Raw genomic sequence first — 21,113 nt, 5'->3', positions numbered from 1 at the left:
CAGATGGAGAAATGTTTAAGAGTTTCCAACTCTGCACAGCTTATGGCTGAGGAGATAATTCATGTACTATATGACACTAAGTGAGAGGCTGAAACCATCATATTTTACAATACAGCCAGTCAGTAATCTACTGTCCATTTTATGGCCCATTTAAATAGGTTGTAAGCAGGTTGCAAGATGATCCAGCAGGTCTTTACACTGGTATTTCTATTTATTTCCATGTATATCGGAATACTCAAGTAATCAATTAACCTGGGTACATGTCTAGTTTTGGAGATTCTGAATAAGATACCTGTGGTATTCAGTACCAACTCTGGAGAATGAGGCTCCTTTAGTTAGCTGTGGATGAGGTTTGGTTTAGGGAAACATGGGTTACAATGAGGACATTGTTAAGGTTAGGAACATTAGAAATATTTTGCTTTGGCTCAAAATTACTACATCTTTAAGGTTAGGGTCCTTCATATTATTGTTATAGTATTATCCACATGGTTCAGGTTGTACGATGATCATTAGGGTTAGGGGTTAGGGTTAGGGTTAATGTCACCAGATTGAATCCATTCCATTATAATGTGATCATACCAACATTCATAATTCTTACTGCTTCATAAACACAAGCTCTTATTTTTTTGGAGAAGAAGGTTAATGTATTTATATATTTATGATTTGTTTTTCAGCAATCCTACCCTCAGTCATATAGGAAGAATGTGTGCGCTATTAACATGTTACTGCTCTGTAGGTGACATTTCTCAACTCTCTGACATGGAAACTGGAGCTGTAGCTCTCACTGATGTAATGCTGGGGCCTAAATCAGATGTTCAGGGTGCAAGGGGAGAGGTCAGGCCTCACGAATTGAAAACACATCAAAGAGAGTCGAAAAGGAAAGTCACCTGAGGTCAAACCCCATTCCTGTCCAGTGGTCAGAGGTCAGGCAGAGTGCTAGAGAGTTAGTAAAAGCAATCATCTCAAAGTGAGGTCATCCATGATAACCAGACCGTCAATTTACTCAAAGAACTGTTGGGGTTATTAATTGCCTTGTCTCCTACAAAGTGACAATGAAACCATGCTTACTCTCGGTGGAACTAAGAGCTAATGTGTACATCCAGAATCATCAACAACCTCTTGTCATTCCTATTCTACATGACATAAACATGAAAATTTGACTCTGTACAAGTGGGAATATGAATGCTGTGAAACAACAGGATGGTTTCAGAGATCTGCCTTAAAATCCAGTGTGCTCTGCCAAAATACGCTGTACACAAATCACATTAGCCATGCATATTATACATAATGGTATTACAGCACATCAAATAGGTTTTTGCAAGACCACTGACATTTTTCTTTCATTGTTCAAATATGTTAAGTTCTTATCAGCTAACAGGCATTATCAGTTGGTAGAGGGAATGAATGATACAGCAGATTTTCACGCATCACTCAAAAATGAGCATCCACTTTCAGGCATATGTTTAAGCACAGACTGAGAATGTCTTCATTTAGTTTTGAGTCACTGTCCTATTATGTCGGGAAATGTGTAATTTTAAAGATCAAATCAATATTACAGACCCTGAGCTGCTACATCCTAATTCTCTGCGACCTCTTAAATGATGTACATGGCATGTATTGTGCGTGTGTGTGTGTGTGTGTGTGTGTGTGTGTGTATGAAGGATTGTAATTATACTGTTCAGAGTAACGGTTTTGTAAATGGCCAAGTCATTTCAACAGCTTGCATGACCAGCTTAACTGTGTCAAAACTGAATCAAATGAAATGGTATTTGTAGAAAATGTTTACAGTTTGGAAGGTCATTTCAGGGATTCCGCAACTTACAGAGTGCAGATGGATATCTTCAAGTTTTCAGTTTCTAGCCTTGGGCCAAATGCATGACAGAACCACAGCGTTCACAGCCAAAACTGAGCTGAGAGCTGATGGAGTTGTCAAAACAAAGAGAAATTACCTTTTAGTTTTTTCGTACCACATCCATTATCTAAGCAGAGGGAAGTTTTGAAATGACAAATAAGAAGGAGAGCCGCTGGGAGACATTAGTGTCAGATACTGCAGGCCTCAAACCATTTACAAAGGTCTTATCTAAGTGTACAAACATGGTGCAGTGTGATGGTGATCAGTGTGTGAGCTCTGCTGACTTAGAGCTTATCATCATCGAGGAGTGTCCCAAGTCAATATGAGGCTGACTCAGTTTCAGTCTTGGTTTTTGCTGGTCTGCTAATCTAAGATTTTAAACCATCACGCCTCTTTATAAATTTGTTAATGGCTTTTTTTTTTTCTTTAAATCACCTGAAGACCTCTGAGAGTCCTCCAAACTAAATAACAGAAAACACATACTTTTGACAACCTTAGTAGTATTACAAGCTTGCTTTATGATGGAGGTCAAAGTTCACCCATATTTCCATTTACCACTGCATCAGAGGGCATGATATGCTCCTGAAGTTGATGTTAAGTGTGAAGTCCTGCTGTACCGCCCTGTAACTTCCATGGCCATTTTTGGTTACAAAGAAAAAAGGCCATTGCATCTGGAACTGAAGCATAACATGCCGGCACCTGGAAAAATAAACACTCCTGTAAATCAGATGATCAGCTGGACTCAGCGACCACAAACTGTCAAAATCCTTCCTCTTTACTACTCCAGTCCAAGCAGCTTCATCAGGCCATTACTGAAGAACCAAGAAGTCTTGGCAGCTGTTTTGGTGGCAGCTGATCTGATTGGGTTGGTGTTTTTTGTAATTTTTGCATCATTCCATGAGACTGTAATGAGAGTTTTACACTACACTGCGAAGAAAGGCCAAGAAAACACCAGTCGATTGTCGATTACAGCATCCAAACAGGTTGGACTGTGATTCGGGGGAATTTTGGTTTACAGTTTCCACTGAAGGAGGAAACAAACCTGATTTGACAAAGTACTGAGGTGTGTTTCCATTCATAATGGTCATGGTTTATGGACAGTTCAACTGAGCTGAGATGTAACACTGGTCTTTCCACAAAACTCAATGTCCTTTTTCTTTCCTGCATAATATTCTAACAATAAAAATCCAGAGTGTGAGGAAATCCCCACAGGCTTTTTCTTTTTTTCAGTGGAGAGCTGGTGATTTTGTAACTGGTAAAGTTACAGTTGCACCACTGCTCTTCTTCCTTCTTACTGTTTATCCGTGTGTAGCAGATGCTAATGAGAGGCATATTAAGGGAAAAGATAAAGCCATTGTTGCCAATATCCAGCTCGTGGTCAGAAATGGTCAAAATCTGAGCTGACAGAGTGTAGGACTCTCCATTCAGCCCTGCACACATACATATGCACTACATATAGTATGTACATGCATTATACTACATCGCACATATCCATCTATTGAATGAGGCCAGCAGCATGCAACAACTCTGCTGAGGTGCTGGCAACCCTCCTACACTAGCTTTTGAAAAGCCACCTCCAACATGTGCTTTGGCAATACACACACATTTCTGCTTTGACAGGTGTCATAGAGAAATGATGTAGCTTCATTTCAATTTGCAGCCTCCTTGTTGATTTATGGAGCCCCTGCCGAAGAAATTGTGGAGAAAAGATAACATCATTAAAACATAGAGGGCACCTAAGTACAAAGTAGTGAAAGTGGCCAGCATTTACAAACATAGGATTATTCCATAAGGCATTGTATTTAATGCACCAACCTCAACCACTTCTAGGTTTTACAGCTCTACTACAGTTTCTCAAGGCAGACAAATGAAAGTGGCATCTATATTTGTTCAGATTATCACTATAGAGGAAGCTTCAGACTGAATCTCGACTAAATCCTTATGTACTTAACACTTCTGTCATTCTTTATTTTTTCCTCTCACTTGTAAAGCACTGTGAAATTTACATTAAAGCCATATGCTGAGTGAATTTTCTGCTGCTAAGACACCTCAGAGTGTGAGTCAGTGACACCAGAGTGTGAATCACAGTATTAGATAAGCTTCATGGGAGGGTCAGCAAGTTGGATTTTCCAATGGGGGCTGGTGAAATATTACTACTGCACACCAAAATGTGACCAGTGGAGATGGTGTAGGGACAACAGCCAAACACAACTGTGCTCTATAATTTTGCCCTTGGTGGGGATGGAGAGTCTTGTATTAATGCATCATTCAGCAGCTCCAGTAAAGTCAAACTGGAATGACTTCATTAAAAGGCAGAAAAAAGGTCTTTGGGGAAACATTACAAACATATCTGTCACGATCATGTCATCTTCTGAATGGGCACATCACTATACATGTTTTATTGACCACGAGCCAGCAGGCTGAGCCCTGGCAAAAGACTCTTGACTGCTATGACCTGCAAGGAGAGGGTCACCTTTCTGATGGAGACACCCAAGGGCATCAGTCTCCTTAACACTCCCTCCAGCCTTCCAGGCTATACGTTGCTTTCCAATTTCTTAATAACAATTGTGAACTTTTCCTCAAATTGTTTAATGTTAGGGTCTTTCTCCAAAAGACGTCCACCAGCTCTCTTCCGAATGTCTGGCAGAAGAAATATGATAATGAAAGGGAAATGGGACCCCACACCAGCATCTAAACAGACATTGGCAGGTGTGTTTGTAAACTGTTTAATGTGCTGCAGCTGACCAGCTAATAATCTAGCCAACAAGCTGATGTTAGCAGTGTGGTTTTCCGGAGGATGCTTGTTTGGTTGCTATTTCAACAAACTGAGGTGAAGGACCAGACGTGTCCTTGGATTAATTAGCTACAGTGAGAAGAATATATGAATATATCCGCAGGATGCTATTGTGGGTTGCTGTTCAGTCTGTGGCTGTTGTGTTGTGTAGCTACTCTGTGATAGATTGCTGATTTACTGCTTTATGCAAATATGATTAAAAAAATACTACAGCAGATATACAGATTAAAGTCAGCAGGACTTTAAAGCAATCCCACAGTGCTCAGAAAAAGAAACATGGACATCCAAACGATGATGATGATGATGCCAATTTGCTTTATGCTGCTTCATTCAAACTCTGCATGCACACTGGCAGCTGCCTGTCTGTTCTTAACTGTGCAATCTCTGGCTTACTCAGGGTTTTTGTAATAGCTACTGCAGTTGCCAAAATTTTAAATCTTCATCTTTTGATAAAGCCCAGACAATCACAGTGTCCACTCTGGCTGAATCCTGACCAACCAGAGTCTAACTAAAACATCTCAAAGGTGAGGCGAGACAGTGACAGAGGCAGCCAGGCAGGCTTTTAGGCTGACAGCCATTAGCCAACCCAAAAGCCTAAATGAATATGTTTGTGCAATGATTTCATGGCTGTTTCTTAGAGACACAATGGAACAAAGTAGAAGTTCTCTGAAAAAGCCAAATCCAACCACCTCGCTCTCCAACCATGTTACGCCACTCTAAGTCATGGAAAGTTATGGCAGATTGAATTAGCAGTGGTCCCTGTTACTATAGGTCACAGACAATTCAGCCAGGTAGTCCTAGTCAAGTAGACAGTTATTCAAAACCTATATTTAGTTTGATTATTTTCCATGTTTACACAGTAAACAATAAAGACTGCTGTGGATTTATGTTTGGCATTAGCTGACACATTCATTTATTATAGTAAGGGATACTGCAGGAAAGCTGGAGCTACAGTCTACTGTGCCCTAAAATTTCTTTGCTTTCACTGGCTCTACAATTCCTTCGGACATGAGCTCTATATTGTTATACAAAGACCTCAAAGACCAGGGTGGAATTAATCCCAAATGTTTGCCACGTTCCTCATGAGGTCAGTGTAATTCCAAACCAATGCTCTCCTCCCTACTTCTCCAGTGCTTCTCCCGTTCAACACAGGCATTATGAGCTTCTCTCATGGTCTACCAAAGAGAAAAATGTGGTAAACAAATACATCAGCAAAAGTCATGCAATCACTCATCATCAGGGAACAAATTCTCTGTGGAGTCAAGTTTTGTGGAATAAGTAGCTGTTTCTTATTGACGGTTTAAAGCAGGTCATCACAGCTGACCAGAAGGCAAAGGCTACTTTCTATTTATCTTGGATGCTCATTAATCCAAAGGAAACAGTTTGTCTCACATACTTGCAGTGTAACACTGTGTGTGGGCTTGAATGAGGTGAGATCACAGCTCAAAAGCCCCTAATCTGCAAGGTTGGAACATTTTATCATCCAGAATGCGCCACTCAAGAGGAGGCCACAGCAGCTTCAGCTGATGCCTTTCATTAGGCCTTTATGACCTCCTGCAGCACCTCCTCTGTTTTAGTCACAGAGCAGCCTTACAAGACCTAAGCATTGCATTATTCAGATTACAGTACATCTTTTATGCAACTGATAATGAATCAAATAGCCTTTACTTCCATGTGGCTTCGTACTCTATTATCCTCACACAGATATTTTACATTTACATACAAATGCAAATGTAATTATGCTGATGCAGGTTAGTAATAATTTGCCAAAATAAATTGGCTTATACAGCCACTCCACATATTAGGCTTCACTCTTCGTGGTCTGGCAAGGCTCAAAAAGCATTTGCATGGATTAGGGGCAGGGGTTTTACTCTGCAGGTGTTCTTCTTCCATGAACAACTTAAAACCCTTCCTGCACCTGACAAACCAGCCAATCACCAAGCTATTCTCAGACAGAAAACCACAGCAGTTCTGGGAATGCTGTCAAATTTCACTAAATCTGTCCACTGGTCTGAAAAACCAACAAGTACTGTGTGTGTATCCAAAGCTTGATATATCTTATTCCCCTGTGCCATACAGCTCCTGTTGTCCAAAAACTATTAAAAGCACAAAAATGAGCTATACTGCTGCACCGGGTCAAATGTTCCTTCACTGAAATTAACTTGGGCACTAGTTTATTCTGAGTCTCCTCAACACACACCATGCTGCTGCTGCAAATACTCACTGACTGGCAGGATAAATCTGGTTGGGCAAAGTCAAAGAAAAGCACTTCCTCCCTTGTTACCACCATTGAGGTACCCTTGAGCAAGGCAAACAGTGGCTGCCACATTCTGCTGCTGACTATACACCTTCTAGGTGTGAATGTGTAGAACTGTGTGAGTATGAACAGGGTGATCCTGAAAAAAAGCCTGGCTCTCAGCGATACTTTTGGGGTTAAATAAAAACTCATAAAACAACAAATACACCACTTACCCCCGACTGATAGGTTTCTGCTTTAGCTAATTTCACTATTGTATACAGAGACAAGCAGCGGAAATTGGAAAGTATCAAGACATGTTGATTTTAGTTTTCTTATGAGATTTGTTGACAGCAACTAAAACACAGAATAGCCAACCTTATCCTTACAGTAGGTGTTAACAGTGCTGAGGAAAAAGTGAGACAACAGTTCAAGTTCATCATTTGAATGCTTCCTATTGCTATCCAAATCTAAACTACTCTCTATACAGTGAATAGCTTTCAGTGGATGCCTTCTAGACTGATCATGTACTGACAAATGAGCTTGTGAAATTTTGACTAGCTGCCCACAGCCCATTTACAACATGGAATTAGCAGTTTGTTTTTTTTTTTTTTTTATCAAACTGATAGATGGATTTTATCTTGAGTTATATAAGCAGCAAGACACATGGCCTACAGTAGAAATGACAAAAGAAAAAGAAGGCATCTGGTCTTTGCCCTGCTCTATCTCTAGGGAGATAGAGAATGTCTACAGTTACTTTCTAGCTCCTGACAGAAAGCTGTAGTAGCAGACTCGCTGACCCTTGATCCTTAACCAGGAATCCAGTAATGGGCTACCAATGATCATTTATCTCCATCAGCAAGATGGATTGGTTCATGTCACTTACCTTGAGAGCTCCTTGAAGAGTCTGACTCTCACTTTAAAAGGGCCTATTACAAGTTTATTTAGACACTCCATCGAATGCACTGCACAGGGCTCGGTGACACTGGCAATGACTTAAGTAAACCTAATTACTTGCTTGAAAAACTTGGGATCATTTTTCTGCTACAAAACATTATCATTTATCACAACTGACTACATTCAGCTGTCAAATAAAGTACACAACCCACATTTATGGTGAAAACAGACACAAACTTTGTGTAATGAAGACAGACTAACTTTCTCTGCTAAAACACTGCATCCGCTCATGAGCTTTCCAAACCAATAAAAGTAAGCATGTTCACTAATCTTCCCATGATGTGAATGTGTTCCTTTTTCCAGCTCTCCTTCCTGCCTCTGCCCCATCTACAGATCAGTGAATCAGCTGTGTTTTGACACTTAATGGCGCTTGACCTTTGGCATCTGGTGCAGAGCCTGGTGTCGGAGTGTTTAGTCTCCATGTGGTAGATTAGCGGGTAAAGTCAGGCAAGACAAGGAGAGGCTGCAGCTTCCACACAGAACGTCTTTATACCTGGGAGTTCGTGATTAGAAAACTAATCTGCTGCTATGGTGGTCTGACTGGAAGACACGAATGCACGCACACACACATGCATAGAGGCATCGGTAACACAATACAGGCATCTAGAGGATGGTGGTGAGTGAAATGCCCAGTGCATGAGATTTAGATAGCAACAGAACAATACTTTACACTTCAGACACACCCAGCAGAGATTAGAGACATGAGCTGATCCCTCAAGATCACATAAAACAAGACCAAGAGGCTGCAGCCATGCTAGCGTCTCTGTGAGGGCGGAACTACACAGTGGTTAGTTAAATGTATAAAGTTTATCACGTCAAGCATCTTGGTTTAGCATGTTCGCTAATTAGCACTGAACACAAAGTACAGCTGAGGTTGATGAGAATGCACTAAGTTTGGCAGATGTTTGGGCAATAAACAGAGAATAAACAGAGAATTTGACAAATTGAAATCTGATGATACGGTGATGGTGCAGGACCACAGATTTCACTCATAGCCACAAAATGGCTAATGTCATAACCATGCATCGTCTGGGAGCCATGAGTAACTGGACCAAATTTCATGGTAATCTTTCAAATAGCTGTTCACACATTTTATAATAATAATAATAATAATAATAATAATAATAATAATAATAATAATAATAATAATAATAATAATAATAATAATAATAATAACCTCATAGTAGTAGTAGAAGAAAAGTTAGGGGGTCTCCTAAGTTGCTGGACTCTATCTTTTGGGGACCATGAAAATCTGTCAATTTATATTTCCACTAGTTGTTGACATATTTCAATGTGAACCAAAGAGGGGGAACAACCAGCTCACACTGTTATGCAGTGAAAATATGGAGACCATACACAGATTATTATTACTGACTCATATGTATCACGGTTTCATCCAACTCCCTTTTTCTCAGGAAAAGTTAGTGGAGAGGAACAGCCTGGCTGAAAACCTAAATCTGTCAGAGACAGTGGGCTTTGTCCCCTGTGTATTCTGCTAACTGATCCCCCTGATGCACATTTCCTAGCGGCCCAACTCCCAACCCAGAGGCCTCTGGAAGCAGGTCCTGTCCCACTGTGCTGTGAGATTGAGGGAGTGTATAAAATGACTCCTCCAGCCCACTCAGTGTGAGAGGAAGGGAAGCATGCAAGGAATATTTTCCACATAGTTCTGCAGGGACCGGGAAACAGGGAGCTGTGGGGTAACAAAGTTATGTGTATGGGAGAACTTAGGTTTCCAAGCATTTTAAATGTACCCAAGGTAAGCATTTACAATAAAACTGCTTGGACAAAATTAGGAAGACTGGGGTTTCACAGCTAATCAAAAACATTCATGGTGGTAAATGAAAACCATCATTGAATAAAGTGTTGAGAAAATTCTGGCTTTGCTGAAGCGTCATTGCACGATAGGGGAAAATACTGGAACTGACATATCTTTCTGATGCTATTCCAAAGCAGTTACCAAAACGTTTTTACTATGTTTTTAACATGATAAACTATGCTAATTATCCAAACTTAGATTGTTTTCTTAAAATTTCAGCTATCACTTTTAGTAAAATGCCATCTACCAACTAACAATAGCTAACCACTGTAGGTTACTCTCTGGATCATTGGCTTATGTGTATTACATCGTCAGTGATTATAGCTGACAGGAGTGAGTGAGTTTAAGAGCCATTGAAGGACAGTTGACTAGGGTGGTCTTTCTCCTATCTGTCTTCTTAGAGTAAAAACAAACCCAACACTTGTAACCACCTGAGTAAGGCTAAATGCAGGGCCAAGAAAAATAGAGTGTGGCCCTGAATGCAGAGCTGAGAGTGAAAGCACTATCAATTCAATATCTTTATTGGGCTACAGTATATCTATCCAACCGCCTAGGGAGTGTTGCTATCAGGTAGAGAGACTCTTGGACCTGATGAACCTATTTGAGGGAAAACAGATACTAGCAGAAAGGTGTGTGTGTGTGTGTGTGTGTGTGTGTGTGTGTGTGTGTCTGTCTGTCTGTCTGTCTGCGTGTGCGTGCATGAGGCTGAGAAAGCATGTTTACAGTAGATAAAGAGAGGACAGCCACGAACGTCTGCCTACTTGGAGCAGAGCCAGATCCACTCAAGGTGAACCCTGAACGGATTTCAACAGCTTACACCTCATTCACCTTGAGCTGAGCTGTCTGACCAAACTCCAGCTGAAAGAACTACTGCTACCTCAAATTCACTTCAGATTTGATAACATCAAAGACCAGTTCCACCATAATAGACACATGCTTTAAAGCCAGACTAGGTGATGTGTTTGAGAAGCATTTTGTATTGTATTTGTTGCAATTCTCTTTACATCCCTGACAGCAATTAATGCATCAAATGCTCTGACAAATGTTTAAAAAAAAAAAAAAAAGTATCTGTGGCAGTCGCAGGCCTGTAATCATTCCATCTGATGATTGGATGGACGCATGTACAGTACCTGCCTACCCATGCGCTCATAACGTGTGACCAGAGTCCTCCAAAAGGTTAGGCTGACATATTGCTAAAGCTATAAATGGATTTGTGGGGAGGTATAAAAGCGGGGCATGGAATTTTTTCGGTAACGTACTTTCAAATCAAGCTTTCTCTTTCTGGTTTCTGCAATGTTACCAACTCCAGAATTTGGGTTCATCACGCTACATCAAAACAACTGACAATTTGCTGTGGCGTGAGTCAATATGCATGAAGCTTTTAAGGTTTTAAACACAACCAAGATTACTTTCTTCTCACGAAACTTGCAATCCATGATTTCTTGCATTGTAGTCACATGAAATATGTAATTTAATAAAAAAATCTCAAACACATTAAGTTGTAAGAGTGGAATTTCAGGAAACATGTAGTGTTCCCAGCCCAGCACACCACAGGCAGACACTGCTCTTTGTTGGGTCCAATGTTGGCATGCCACTCAGAATGCAAATATGGAAATTTAATGGCGATGCATTAAAGTAAAATTGAAAACAGCCCAGTGTGGTTCTGTTGACTTTCAGGCGAGAAGATGTTCAGCAGTCTATTAAAACTGGATTAAATTGAGTGCCTCAGATAACTTTTTTTTTTTTTTTTTTTGACATTTCAATGACTATAGTTTAACATTTTACAGGTTTACAAGATCTCCTGGTTAGAATTCCTGCCAAAAGTGGTTTAAAAAAATCTTTTCATATTGTACATCACAGCAGCCAGGTTTCCATTCAAGTATAGAGCAAAGTTTAGCTGAAATTTCCAGAAAATCTCGAAAAAACTAAATAAAAATGCAAATAAATGTGCTATTTCATCCACCACTCTGGACAAAACTATGTTAATAAAATATCTGGGGTTGGTTCACAGAGATTAACAGACGATGGTCCTCATTAAACCACCACAGAAGAAGCAGAATGCAACAGCATAACAGCAAACAGTGAAAAACAATGAAGAAAACATGATGTAATATTTCTGTTGGTTTCATGTATTAATTTGAGGAAGGTTACAGCCTCCCCATCACTGCATACAGATCTGATGTTTTCAACTGTTCCTATTTTTAGTCTTTGGGAGTGCAAGCTTCAGTGGACGCTGATGTCACGTGCTTCATGATCAATTGTGAGCTTTCAATGCATGTTATTGAATTCCACCTCAGCCAGACATGAATGTTTTTTGACACTAGTCTTATTGCATGGCTTTAAAAGTGAGATGCCGCTACAGAAATAGTGGCTTGTTCGCTTCCGCCCTGACCTCACATTAATCTAAGTTTCTTCAGCTGACAGATATTTATATATGAGCCAGTGGGCTGTGATTGGTTCTTTCCACTGCACTCTATGTGAGAAAAGGCAGCCTGAAGCAGTGGAGTACTGGTACCACACAGCCAACAGCAGAAGAAAAATGCTGGCTGATACCAAGTGTTGCAACAAAAACAATAAAACTGCCAATACAATAAAACACTTAATAACTGAGTGGTGGAAGACTGACTTGGTGGGAACAGTGAGAGCAAACAGTATTATCCACCTCCTGTTGGCCTACTTCCTGTTCACAGCCAATAAGCTGAAGTAAATCTTCATGCAAATTGGGTTTATTCTTTAAACTGCAACTTGGAAATATATTGTTTTCTGACTCAAGATGTTGTGTGTCTCACCTCGGCCTTCGAAATATCAGCCCATACTGCTGACAGGCCAGGCCCACAATGGGGGTGTAAATGATGGGCATAAACCTCTCGATGTCTGACGTTATCACCCGATAGAACAGCTTCTCGTTGCAGTCCTGGAGCCCCATCAGAAACACATATCTGGAGTGACAGGGAGGAGCAGGGAGGGAAACACAGCATGTTAATCTTTAACATCTTGAGGACTCATACCTGCTGGACTGAGGAAGGGGTTATTAAAGTCAGATGTTAAATCCTGTGTGTTTGTGAGTGAGATGTACCAGGCAAGAACGGAGAAAGTACAAGGAAAGATGTGAGGGGGAATATGTCAGAGAACAGAGAGGCAAAGGTTAAGATTCTGAGTATGCCCATATGAGTGCTGAGTTACAGTGAGGCTACAAAAAACGAGAGAGAAGGAAAGAGAAGAAAAGAACTCTGCTCACATGTACAATAATTACTTGTAAAGATTTGTTTTGCTTTGGTTCCAAATGATTGGAAAAACACAGAGAATGAAAATCAGCCTCTCAGATAGCCTACACAAGCTCTTTGTTCCGACTGTAGATTGACCGGGAACTGAGGGTTTGCATATGACCCAAATTAAGTAGAGCACGCCAGAAAGGGCTCTATTCCTAATCAGAGAAGTTTCCATAAAGCCAATAGCACAAGGTGCCTCTTGTTGAGGGGATAAAAAGCATGCGCGCCCTCTCTGCTATAGGTTAGCAGCTGCACAATACACATGGTGACCATTGCTCTTGAGGAGTACCGTTTTCATATTGGTGTACCTAATTAGCTTCTGCCACATGTGATTTATCACACGGTGGGTTTCTGTATGCCTTATAGCATGGAGCTGTAATCAATTTTCAGGTTTAACAAGTTAACAAGAGGCCAGTGATACAAGATGCTTGTTGTCTGACCACAGCGACGTGACGTCTGCCTGTCAGTCTGTACGTCACACCTTTGAGCTATACATTATAGTAAACTGAATACTTTCAGGTTTGAAGAGATCACTGTGGACTAAAGGAAATTGTGATGGACATTCTTCATTGTTTTTGGACCAAAATTAAAAATGATTTATTGAGAAAATGATCATCAGATGAACTGATAATAAGAGCAAACATTAGCTGCAGGCCCAGGTGAGATATCCTGACTTTTAGTTCCTAATATAAAGCAAGATAACTCTGATTTTGAGCTTTCATATGCAGAGTAAGCTCATGTTGAGCTGATGAAAATCAAAGACATCACAAAGGCAAATGTTTGAAAAGAGTTCACAACTAACTTGAACTGCAACAATTTGATGACTTCACTCTTCACTGTCACTCTGACTCATCAAGCAGAACTATAACTAAATCCCCACATCAAATCCCAACTTATCGCTGCGGCATGCCATTGTTTGATTTTTCGTTGGCAAACATTAAGGAAAGTTTCTTTCTACATTCTTAACCTTAAAAGGCGTGAGCACTACCCACACCCAGGAAATAGGAATATTTACAGTACACACTGCTTTATAAAGCAGGAGCCATGCTGACTTCCTGAGTGCAGTGTTTCCTTTCAAGCTTACTGAGGCAGCCAGGACATGATCTATCTCTACCTTAATCTGTTTTTGCATGAGTGATCAGCTGGCTGATTTTAAGCTTGGTGCCGCTTTCTAACAACCTCATTGAATATGAGATTTCCCCTTAGCTGCACCATTTTGTACACTGCAGCGTTTCAGTTGGCAAAGCCTTTGAACGCCCGTTTCCTCTGTTGATGACAAGGTCACAGCAGGTACTTAAACCACTCCATCATCTCAGGTCATGAACACATGTGCTTGAGTGCTGTTCTCTTCGCCATCATTTGTCACAATAATTCAACGACATGACGAATTCCACTGAAAGAAAAAAATAAATGGGAGTCTAGCTATGTGATTAAAATAGAATGGGAAGTAGCAAAAGTTTGAAGTTATGGTTGTAAAAATATTTGAGAGCATCCAGCAGTGAATACCAAAGAAGGATTCGGAGTTTGGAAAGAGACTGTAAGTAAACACTGCAGGCTTGAGCAATGGCAAGCAAATAGCAGCGCTTAATCCGAAGCCCAAAGCTGGAACGCACTGGAGGCCCAGAGACAGATTGTCAGTGACATTGACAGGGCATGGGAATGGCAATGACAAGCTCATAATGACTGTTTTTAGATGTTGATGCTGGGATGTTGCTATGCTGGAAAATGAGGCAGCTTTATGAAGCTGTCTAGGTCCTGGTGACCCTAAATCCTGTCTCACAAAAACTCACTCATCCTTGATATCAGGAGTGACTGGCTGACTAATGGCGACTGGAATAAGAGGCAATTTCACAGACGGACAACATTCAGAACTCTGCATATAATTCAGAACTGTAAAATGGGGTATGACTTCAGTTTGAGGCCTCGTCTTGTTGATCAAAGAGCCCAGACTGAAAGGCCAGCATGAGGCAGATTCATTACATAATGCTAACAGCTATGACTCCTAAGCGTCTAATGAAGCATGCAAAACTGAAGTTTTCATTTGGTCGCTGTGGAGGTTATAAAAACAGTCGTGAAGGAGAACAGGGAGGAGAGGGAGAAATGGGAGGGAAAGAGGAGAGGACTGTGGAGATTAGTTCAGTGAAATATGTGGTGTTGGGAGATGGTTGTAGATCTCTGAGATCACTAATCCCCCTCTTGTGTCCTGAAGGCTTCCAGATGTAGGATCTCTCGGTGAACACAAAGGCAGGGGAATCCTCCAGGAGACCAGGCGAAACTGAACTCTACTGATACGAAGCTGATGGAAGATAAAAAGATACTATGTATCCATGTGCTTGTATGTTATCCTCACCTGTCCAGGTCGTCTTTCTTCATGTCATAGTTCTTGAGCACTCGCAGCAGCTGGACGTCCTGGGTGATGAAGCAGGGAGGCAGCAGGCCATGGGTCCCCAGCTGGAGCCGCTCCTCCAGGGAGAAGGCCATGCCCTGCAAACACACACAAGCCATCTCCATTATCCTCCAACATCCTGACACATACAGGGACATCCAGGCAGGTATCTGACTCCTCATGACCAACAGGTTGATATACAACACAGTGACTTGGGGTAACTGCAGCTGTTGAAGCTGCAAGATTAATGACATACTTGAGTTTGGGTGTCTGCTTCCAAGGTGATGGATAAGAAACTTGTCTAGATTGACTACATTACTACATTGACATGGCAATTAAAGGAAAGTTTGATCAATACCACTCTTATATCTGTCTGCTATTGCCAAGGGACAGTTTTCTTAGGTTAGCATAAGACTGTAAACATGGGGAAGCAAAGACTTTGTCCAGAGGTAAGAAAATCCACCTACCAACACATCTAAAGCAAACAGATTGATATGTTATATCTCATTTATTTAATCTGTACAGAAACCAATGTGTAAGAATGACAAGTTGCAGTTGGGGACTATTTCTTGGCCAGACGCAGTGACTTCCTGGAGTCCTTGATGGTGCCTGGTGACCAGCAGAGACCCCAGGATTCCAAAATGGTCCTGCTCCACCTGTAGACTTTACATGGGGATAAATGAACATTGCTTTTCTAGGCTCTGGGAAAGCTTTAAGAATACAAACCTAAAAATAAAAAGCTCATGTGGATTAAGAATTCAGAATAAAGGGATTAATAATTGACCATATTTGCTGTTTGAGGTGTCCTGGCAAACGTTTAACAGACAGGAATTAAAGTCGCAGTGATGTGGTTGACCACAGCAACAATTTGGTGGAGCCTTATCAAACATTAATACGTATATTAACTGGCTTTACAGGTGCTGATAGACTCATCTTTTTTCCCCTTTTCTCCATTTTTTTTAAGACAAGCTGAGCTCACCATCTTTTGTTTAACAGACAGGTATGAGAGTGGTATCAATCTTCTCATCTGACTCTGAGCAAGAAAGTGAATGAGCATATTCCCTAAAAGGTTGAAGTACTGCTTAAAGTATTGAATCCAGATGCTCAGACATCCAGAGGTGTAAAATCCAAACCTGGACTCTTTGCAGTAGAAGTCTACGTGCTTTGTGCCAATAAATGGATTTTCAACCATGATGAAATTTACAAAAACCTGAAAAGATTATAGGTAAAAGCATCTGGTAAAGCAACCCTAACTAACACCCCCCCTCCCCCTGGCTCAGCTACGCTCTGAAAACTCTGAACTTTGAACAATTGGATATTTAGGAAAATATTCACCATTCTTTTCTGTTCAAACATTCCTGAGTGATGAGAGGGGCAGCGTGTCAAACGTGTCCTGTGTTCGGCTGGGGTGTTTGCTCTCAGAGGGGCTCCTTCTCAGCCAGTCTGTGTTCAGAGAGGCCGCTGCTTGCTCACATTCTGGTGTGATGTCCATTTTTACTAGTGCACATCCTCCCAGACTAATATCCTGCTTCACTTTGACCTTTACTTTGGCTTTCATCTCACTCAGCCCTGACCTCTCAACAGGAATATTGAAAAACAAGCACATGTTTAGTGTCATGGTTGTAACCTGGACGAGTCTGACCTCTGACCTGTGAGGTTATTCCACAGAGGAGACAATGAGCTCACTCAGGAAGACGTGTCATGTGTTGATGTGACTTCGGAAAGTGGTGACGGTGTGAGACTGAGGTACTTCAGCTACAGCTCCTCTGATACTAAAGAGAGACATTTGTCCCGAAATCACCCACAACAAGCACTGAGTCCATATTTAAAATGGGAACAGCATTCTCTACTATTCTCTGCAAGTGAGGCATGATACAGTATGGTGGGCATTTTCATCCATAAAAGAGCAGCGACCCGGTGCAGCCGCAGCCTCAACATGCCAGCTACTGTTGCTGACTGGTGAGACAGAAGCAAGGCCGCCCTGTAAACGTCTCTGATTTGGATCACGTCCACAGACGCTTGGCCCGGCCGCCACAATTTATATCCTTTCCAAGCCACCGGCACTTTCTGTGTACTGGTTGTGTTAAAACAGTTCTGAGGTTGTAAAAAATGTGCTTGATCACACGAGACGCACTGTTAGAGGGAAGGAGAAAAGCACACGACACAGAATATATAAGCATTTGGAATGAAATTTGGTGGTCTTGGCGTCAGAGGAACCATCAGCGCTGACCACAGACACGCTTCCAAATCTTATTAGTCTTCCATGTTGCTAAATCAAAAAGCAGAGTGCTTTCACACTGTTGATTTTTGATTTTATCTCAATGATTCTTGAGGGCGATGCTGTTAAAAAGGAAGGAGTGAGGGGAAGGAAATAAGCAAAAACGCGTCATTTCCTTTTTGGCAAAACATCTAAAGAAATGGGTTTTGTGTTTGCTTGCTGTGTACAAGCTTTCAGGAATTACTGCATGTCATTACATAAGTCAACACAGAGCAACACATAAACATCGAGACACACAAGCAATGTTAGTTATTTAGCTGGCAGCGCTAAATCATCTGAGCATGACTGAAAAAAGGGCATCGGTTATTTCAGACACAAAAGTACGAGTCCTGATCCATCCATCGTTCTCCGGGGCTCGATGCAGTCTGTACTTAACGGACCTCAAATAGACAGAAGCAGTTCTGAATTACAACCTTCCCCAATTATCAAAAAAGATTTTCTATTTTTCAGAGAGCCAGCTGTTCGTTTCAGGCTGTGTGTGTGTGTGTGTGTGTGTGTGTGTGTGTGTGTGTGTGTGTGTGTGTGTGTGTTTGGAACAGCAGCTGGGCCACGATGCACCGCCGCTCTGCACCGTCTGCCACAGCTGACCATGAGGGATATATGGGAGAAAAGAGTCCTAAAATACATGAGGCAAACTGAGCTTAATGTGAGGCTATAAAATGAGATTCGTTCCTCACACAGAGTCCCACTGCTCTTTCATTAGCTGAGATACACTTACTGGATCCTGACATTCTGCTCTTTCTGTGAGACAGTTGGCTGTGCCTGACACAAGCCACACTTGCACACTGAAACGCTATAAAAAAGAGCCACAAAACACACATACACCCACTCAAACGGGCATGGCCTAGTCTATCATAAGTAGACACAGACAGTATTATCAGCAAAATGTATTTAAGTATAAAAAGTGAAAGCATTCGTCCTGTATGTGTTACAGTATATGACTGGATTTTAATACTGATACATGAATGTGTACGTACTGTAGCACTTTACTGTTGTTGCTTTAATCTACTGTGCTGGAGTGAAATCTGTGACTTTGTTGTCCTGAATATAAAATCTGCAAAGTAACTATAACGTTCAAATACAGTAAACGTAGTGTAGGAGTATACAAAAAGTCCAATAGCTCTAAGCATCAAATGGAAGCAGACAGGTAGATCCAAACAAGACTTAAATACAGCAGTGTACTTTACAGCACTAGACAGCACCGTCACAAAAGATTAAACTCCTTAACAGATTTACACGCACAGACACACATGGAGCTCTGTAATTAGCAGACTTGCTCCTTTTTTCTGTCACTGTCAGACTACTTAAAATTCATTTTTACTCTTCCTTCAAGAGGGAAATGTAATGTCCTAAAATTTGCTGTCTGTCTTCTTCTCTCTTTGTCCACACGGAAGGTCCACAATTAACAGCGTTCCTTCATCACCTCTGTAACTTCTGTGTCTCCTCTCTCGCACAGAGGGTCATTGTACAGTGTTACTGCAGTGGGTAGGATTGCCTTTCTGCTGTAATGGTAAATGGACTGAATTTAAATGGCTCTTTTTATAGTCTACCAACCACTCAGAGTGCTTTACAACACGTGTCAACATTCACACATTCACACAGATGGGACTTGCCCAGAGACGCTCAGACATGCAGGCTGGATGAGTCGGGGATCGAACCACCGAGCTTCTGCTCTGTGGATGATCTACCTACTGAGCCACACATATTTTTGAGGGCTTGTGTTAAAATTCTGTTGTTGAAGTTGAATATTTGTGTTCAACTTGTAATGAACACAAACTTACTCGACTCGTATTGTGTTTGTGTATATTTTGCTTGTAGTCACAGTACATGTATAGTTATATAGCAGGTGCTGTGTGTCTCAGACAGCTGCTGTGTTGTTGTGTCAGAAATGGCCCGTGTTAATCAGTCAATGAATCAACCAATCAGTCATTCAGTTGAATCACTTTCTTACTTCATGCCAGGTGGTCTAAAGAAGAAAAAGACAGAAGAAGAAAACATAAGATAGAAATCTACGACAGATTATATAATCTATATCACAGCCAGTCGATGTGAATGAAAAGACCCATGAAAGCATTCAATGCCTCATTAAGAATAATTACCCTCACAGCTCTGTGGGCCCTCAAAGGCTGCCAGTGTCACATGTGAAATAGATACCATCCATGGAGTTGGGCCCAAAGTGACCAATTAACATCCACCACAAAGAAGTAGGCAGCTTGGCCATCCAGAGGGGAAAGCCTGGCCTGTAGAGCGACTTTATGATTGAAGATACGGCTGGTTGGGTTGGGGGCGGGCACTGGTGACGGAGGTAGAAAAGAGCAGGGGTGGGGGTTTCATGGCGGGAAAGATTAGCAGTGCACGGGTCGTGGACTTTGGCTGGGAAAGCGTGGGAACCGGTGACTTCACTTTAGACATCTCTTTGACTTTTGACTTGAATGTTGCCGTCGCTGCGCCCCCGCCCTCAGCTTGTAAATAGAGCTGCCAATCTCTACAATTGCAAGGTCTCGTCTTTTGGACTCTCTCAGCCTGTCCATCACGTGGCCTTCTTAGGCATCTTCTTAAGACGGACACTGTCTCAACATTGAGGAGGTGGGTGCACGAGATGGTGGAGCCCTAAGCAGCTCCTTCAGCAACAGACTGCTGCATCTGCTGTGTAAGAAGGAACACTACTGTAGGTCTTTTATTCCAATGACTGTCAGACAGCACTGCGTTTACACACATACTGTTTGCACCACTGTGTGATTTATGGTTCAACATCTTGCTATTATATCCATGCGATATCATCTTCTTATTATCCATACCTTAAAAAAAACCCATGTGCAATTTTTCCCTTACCAACACTATTTTTTAATAATATATATGCAGATTCTTTTTGTATAAAATGTACATATATATTTTCTATTTTGTATTTTCTTTTACTCTTTTCTACATCCCTTTTTAATTCCTGCTGCTATTGCTGCTGTGTGTAACACATTCATTTCCCTGGCAGGGATTAATAAAGTTATATCTTATCTCATTCTAAAATTCACAAGAATGGTGATCCAAGATGGGTAAGCTTTCGTCTTGCAGGTGAGGAGCTGACACAGCTCCACACCAGGAATATCAGAAGCAGTGTATATAAAGTTTGGCAGAAATTAGCTTAAAATTCAATCCAGCAGTTCTCCTTCCCTCAAGGCAAAAACCTCCAACCTGCCACTCACACACAGCACATTCTTCTGACTCCTTGTTAATTCTCTTAACGGCCCCTGGGCAGCTTTTAATTGGGAAGTGTGAACCTAAAGGATTCAAACATGCAACAATGCAGACAGATGATTCGGATGTTTAGCAATAATAAACACAAATGTCAACATTTTCTTTGTCTGCATTTTTTTGTTTATGTTCATCAAAATACACCCACATATCCAAACCTAAAAGCGAACAAAAATGCACACACACGGACACACACACTTATGTATACACACAAAGCATCCCTGTGTTTGTTTGTCTGAATACAGGTTTGACTGCTGTAATGCCTGCTCTCTCCCC

The 21,113-nt window shown here is 41.3% G+C and overlaps 1 protein-coding gene across 1 annotated transcript in view; it reads right to left on the bottom strand.

Moving 5' to 3' along the window:
* Window positions 1-21,113, bottom strand: part of me1 (malic enzyme 1, NADP(+)-dependent, cytosolic) — a 79,177-nt gene that overhangs the window by 36,017 nt on the left and 22,047 nt on the right. Inside the window, exons 2-3 of the mRNA XM_070967343.1 lie at window positions 15,278-15,411; window positions 12,448-12,597 (exon numbers count right to left, since the gene is read on the bottom strand). Of these exons, the coding sequence (XP_070823444.1) occupies window positions 12,448-12,597; window positions 15,278-15,411 (284 nt within the window). The remainder of the gene's footprint in view (window positions 1-12,447; window positions 12,598-15,277; window positions 15,412-21,113) is intronic.

Source organism: Chaetodon trifascialis, chromosome 7 (genome assembly GCF_039877785.1).
Source record: "Chaetodon trifascialis isolate fChaTrf1 chromosome 7, fChaTrf1.hap1, whole genome shotgun sequence".
Taxonomy (NCBI): Eukaryota; Metazoa; Chordata; class Actinopteri; order Chaetodontiformes; family Chaetodontidae; genus Chaetodon; species Chaetodon trifascialis.
Note: the sequence above shows the minus strand (reverse complement) of the source record. Positions and strands in the feature narration are given on the sequence as shown.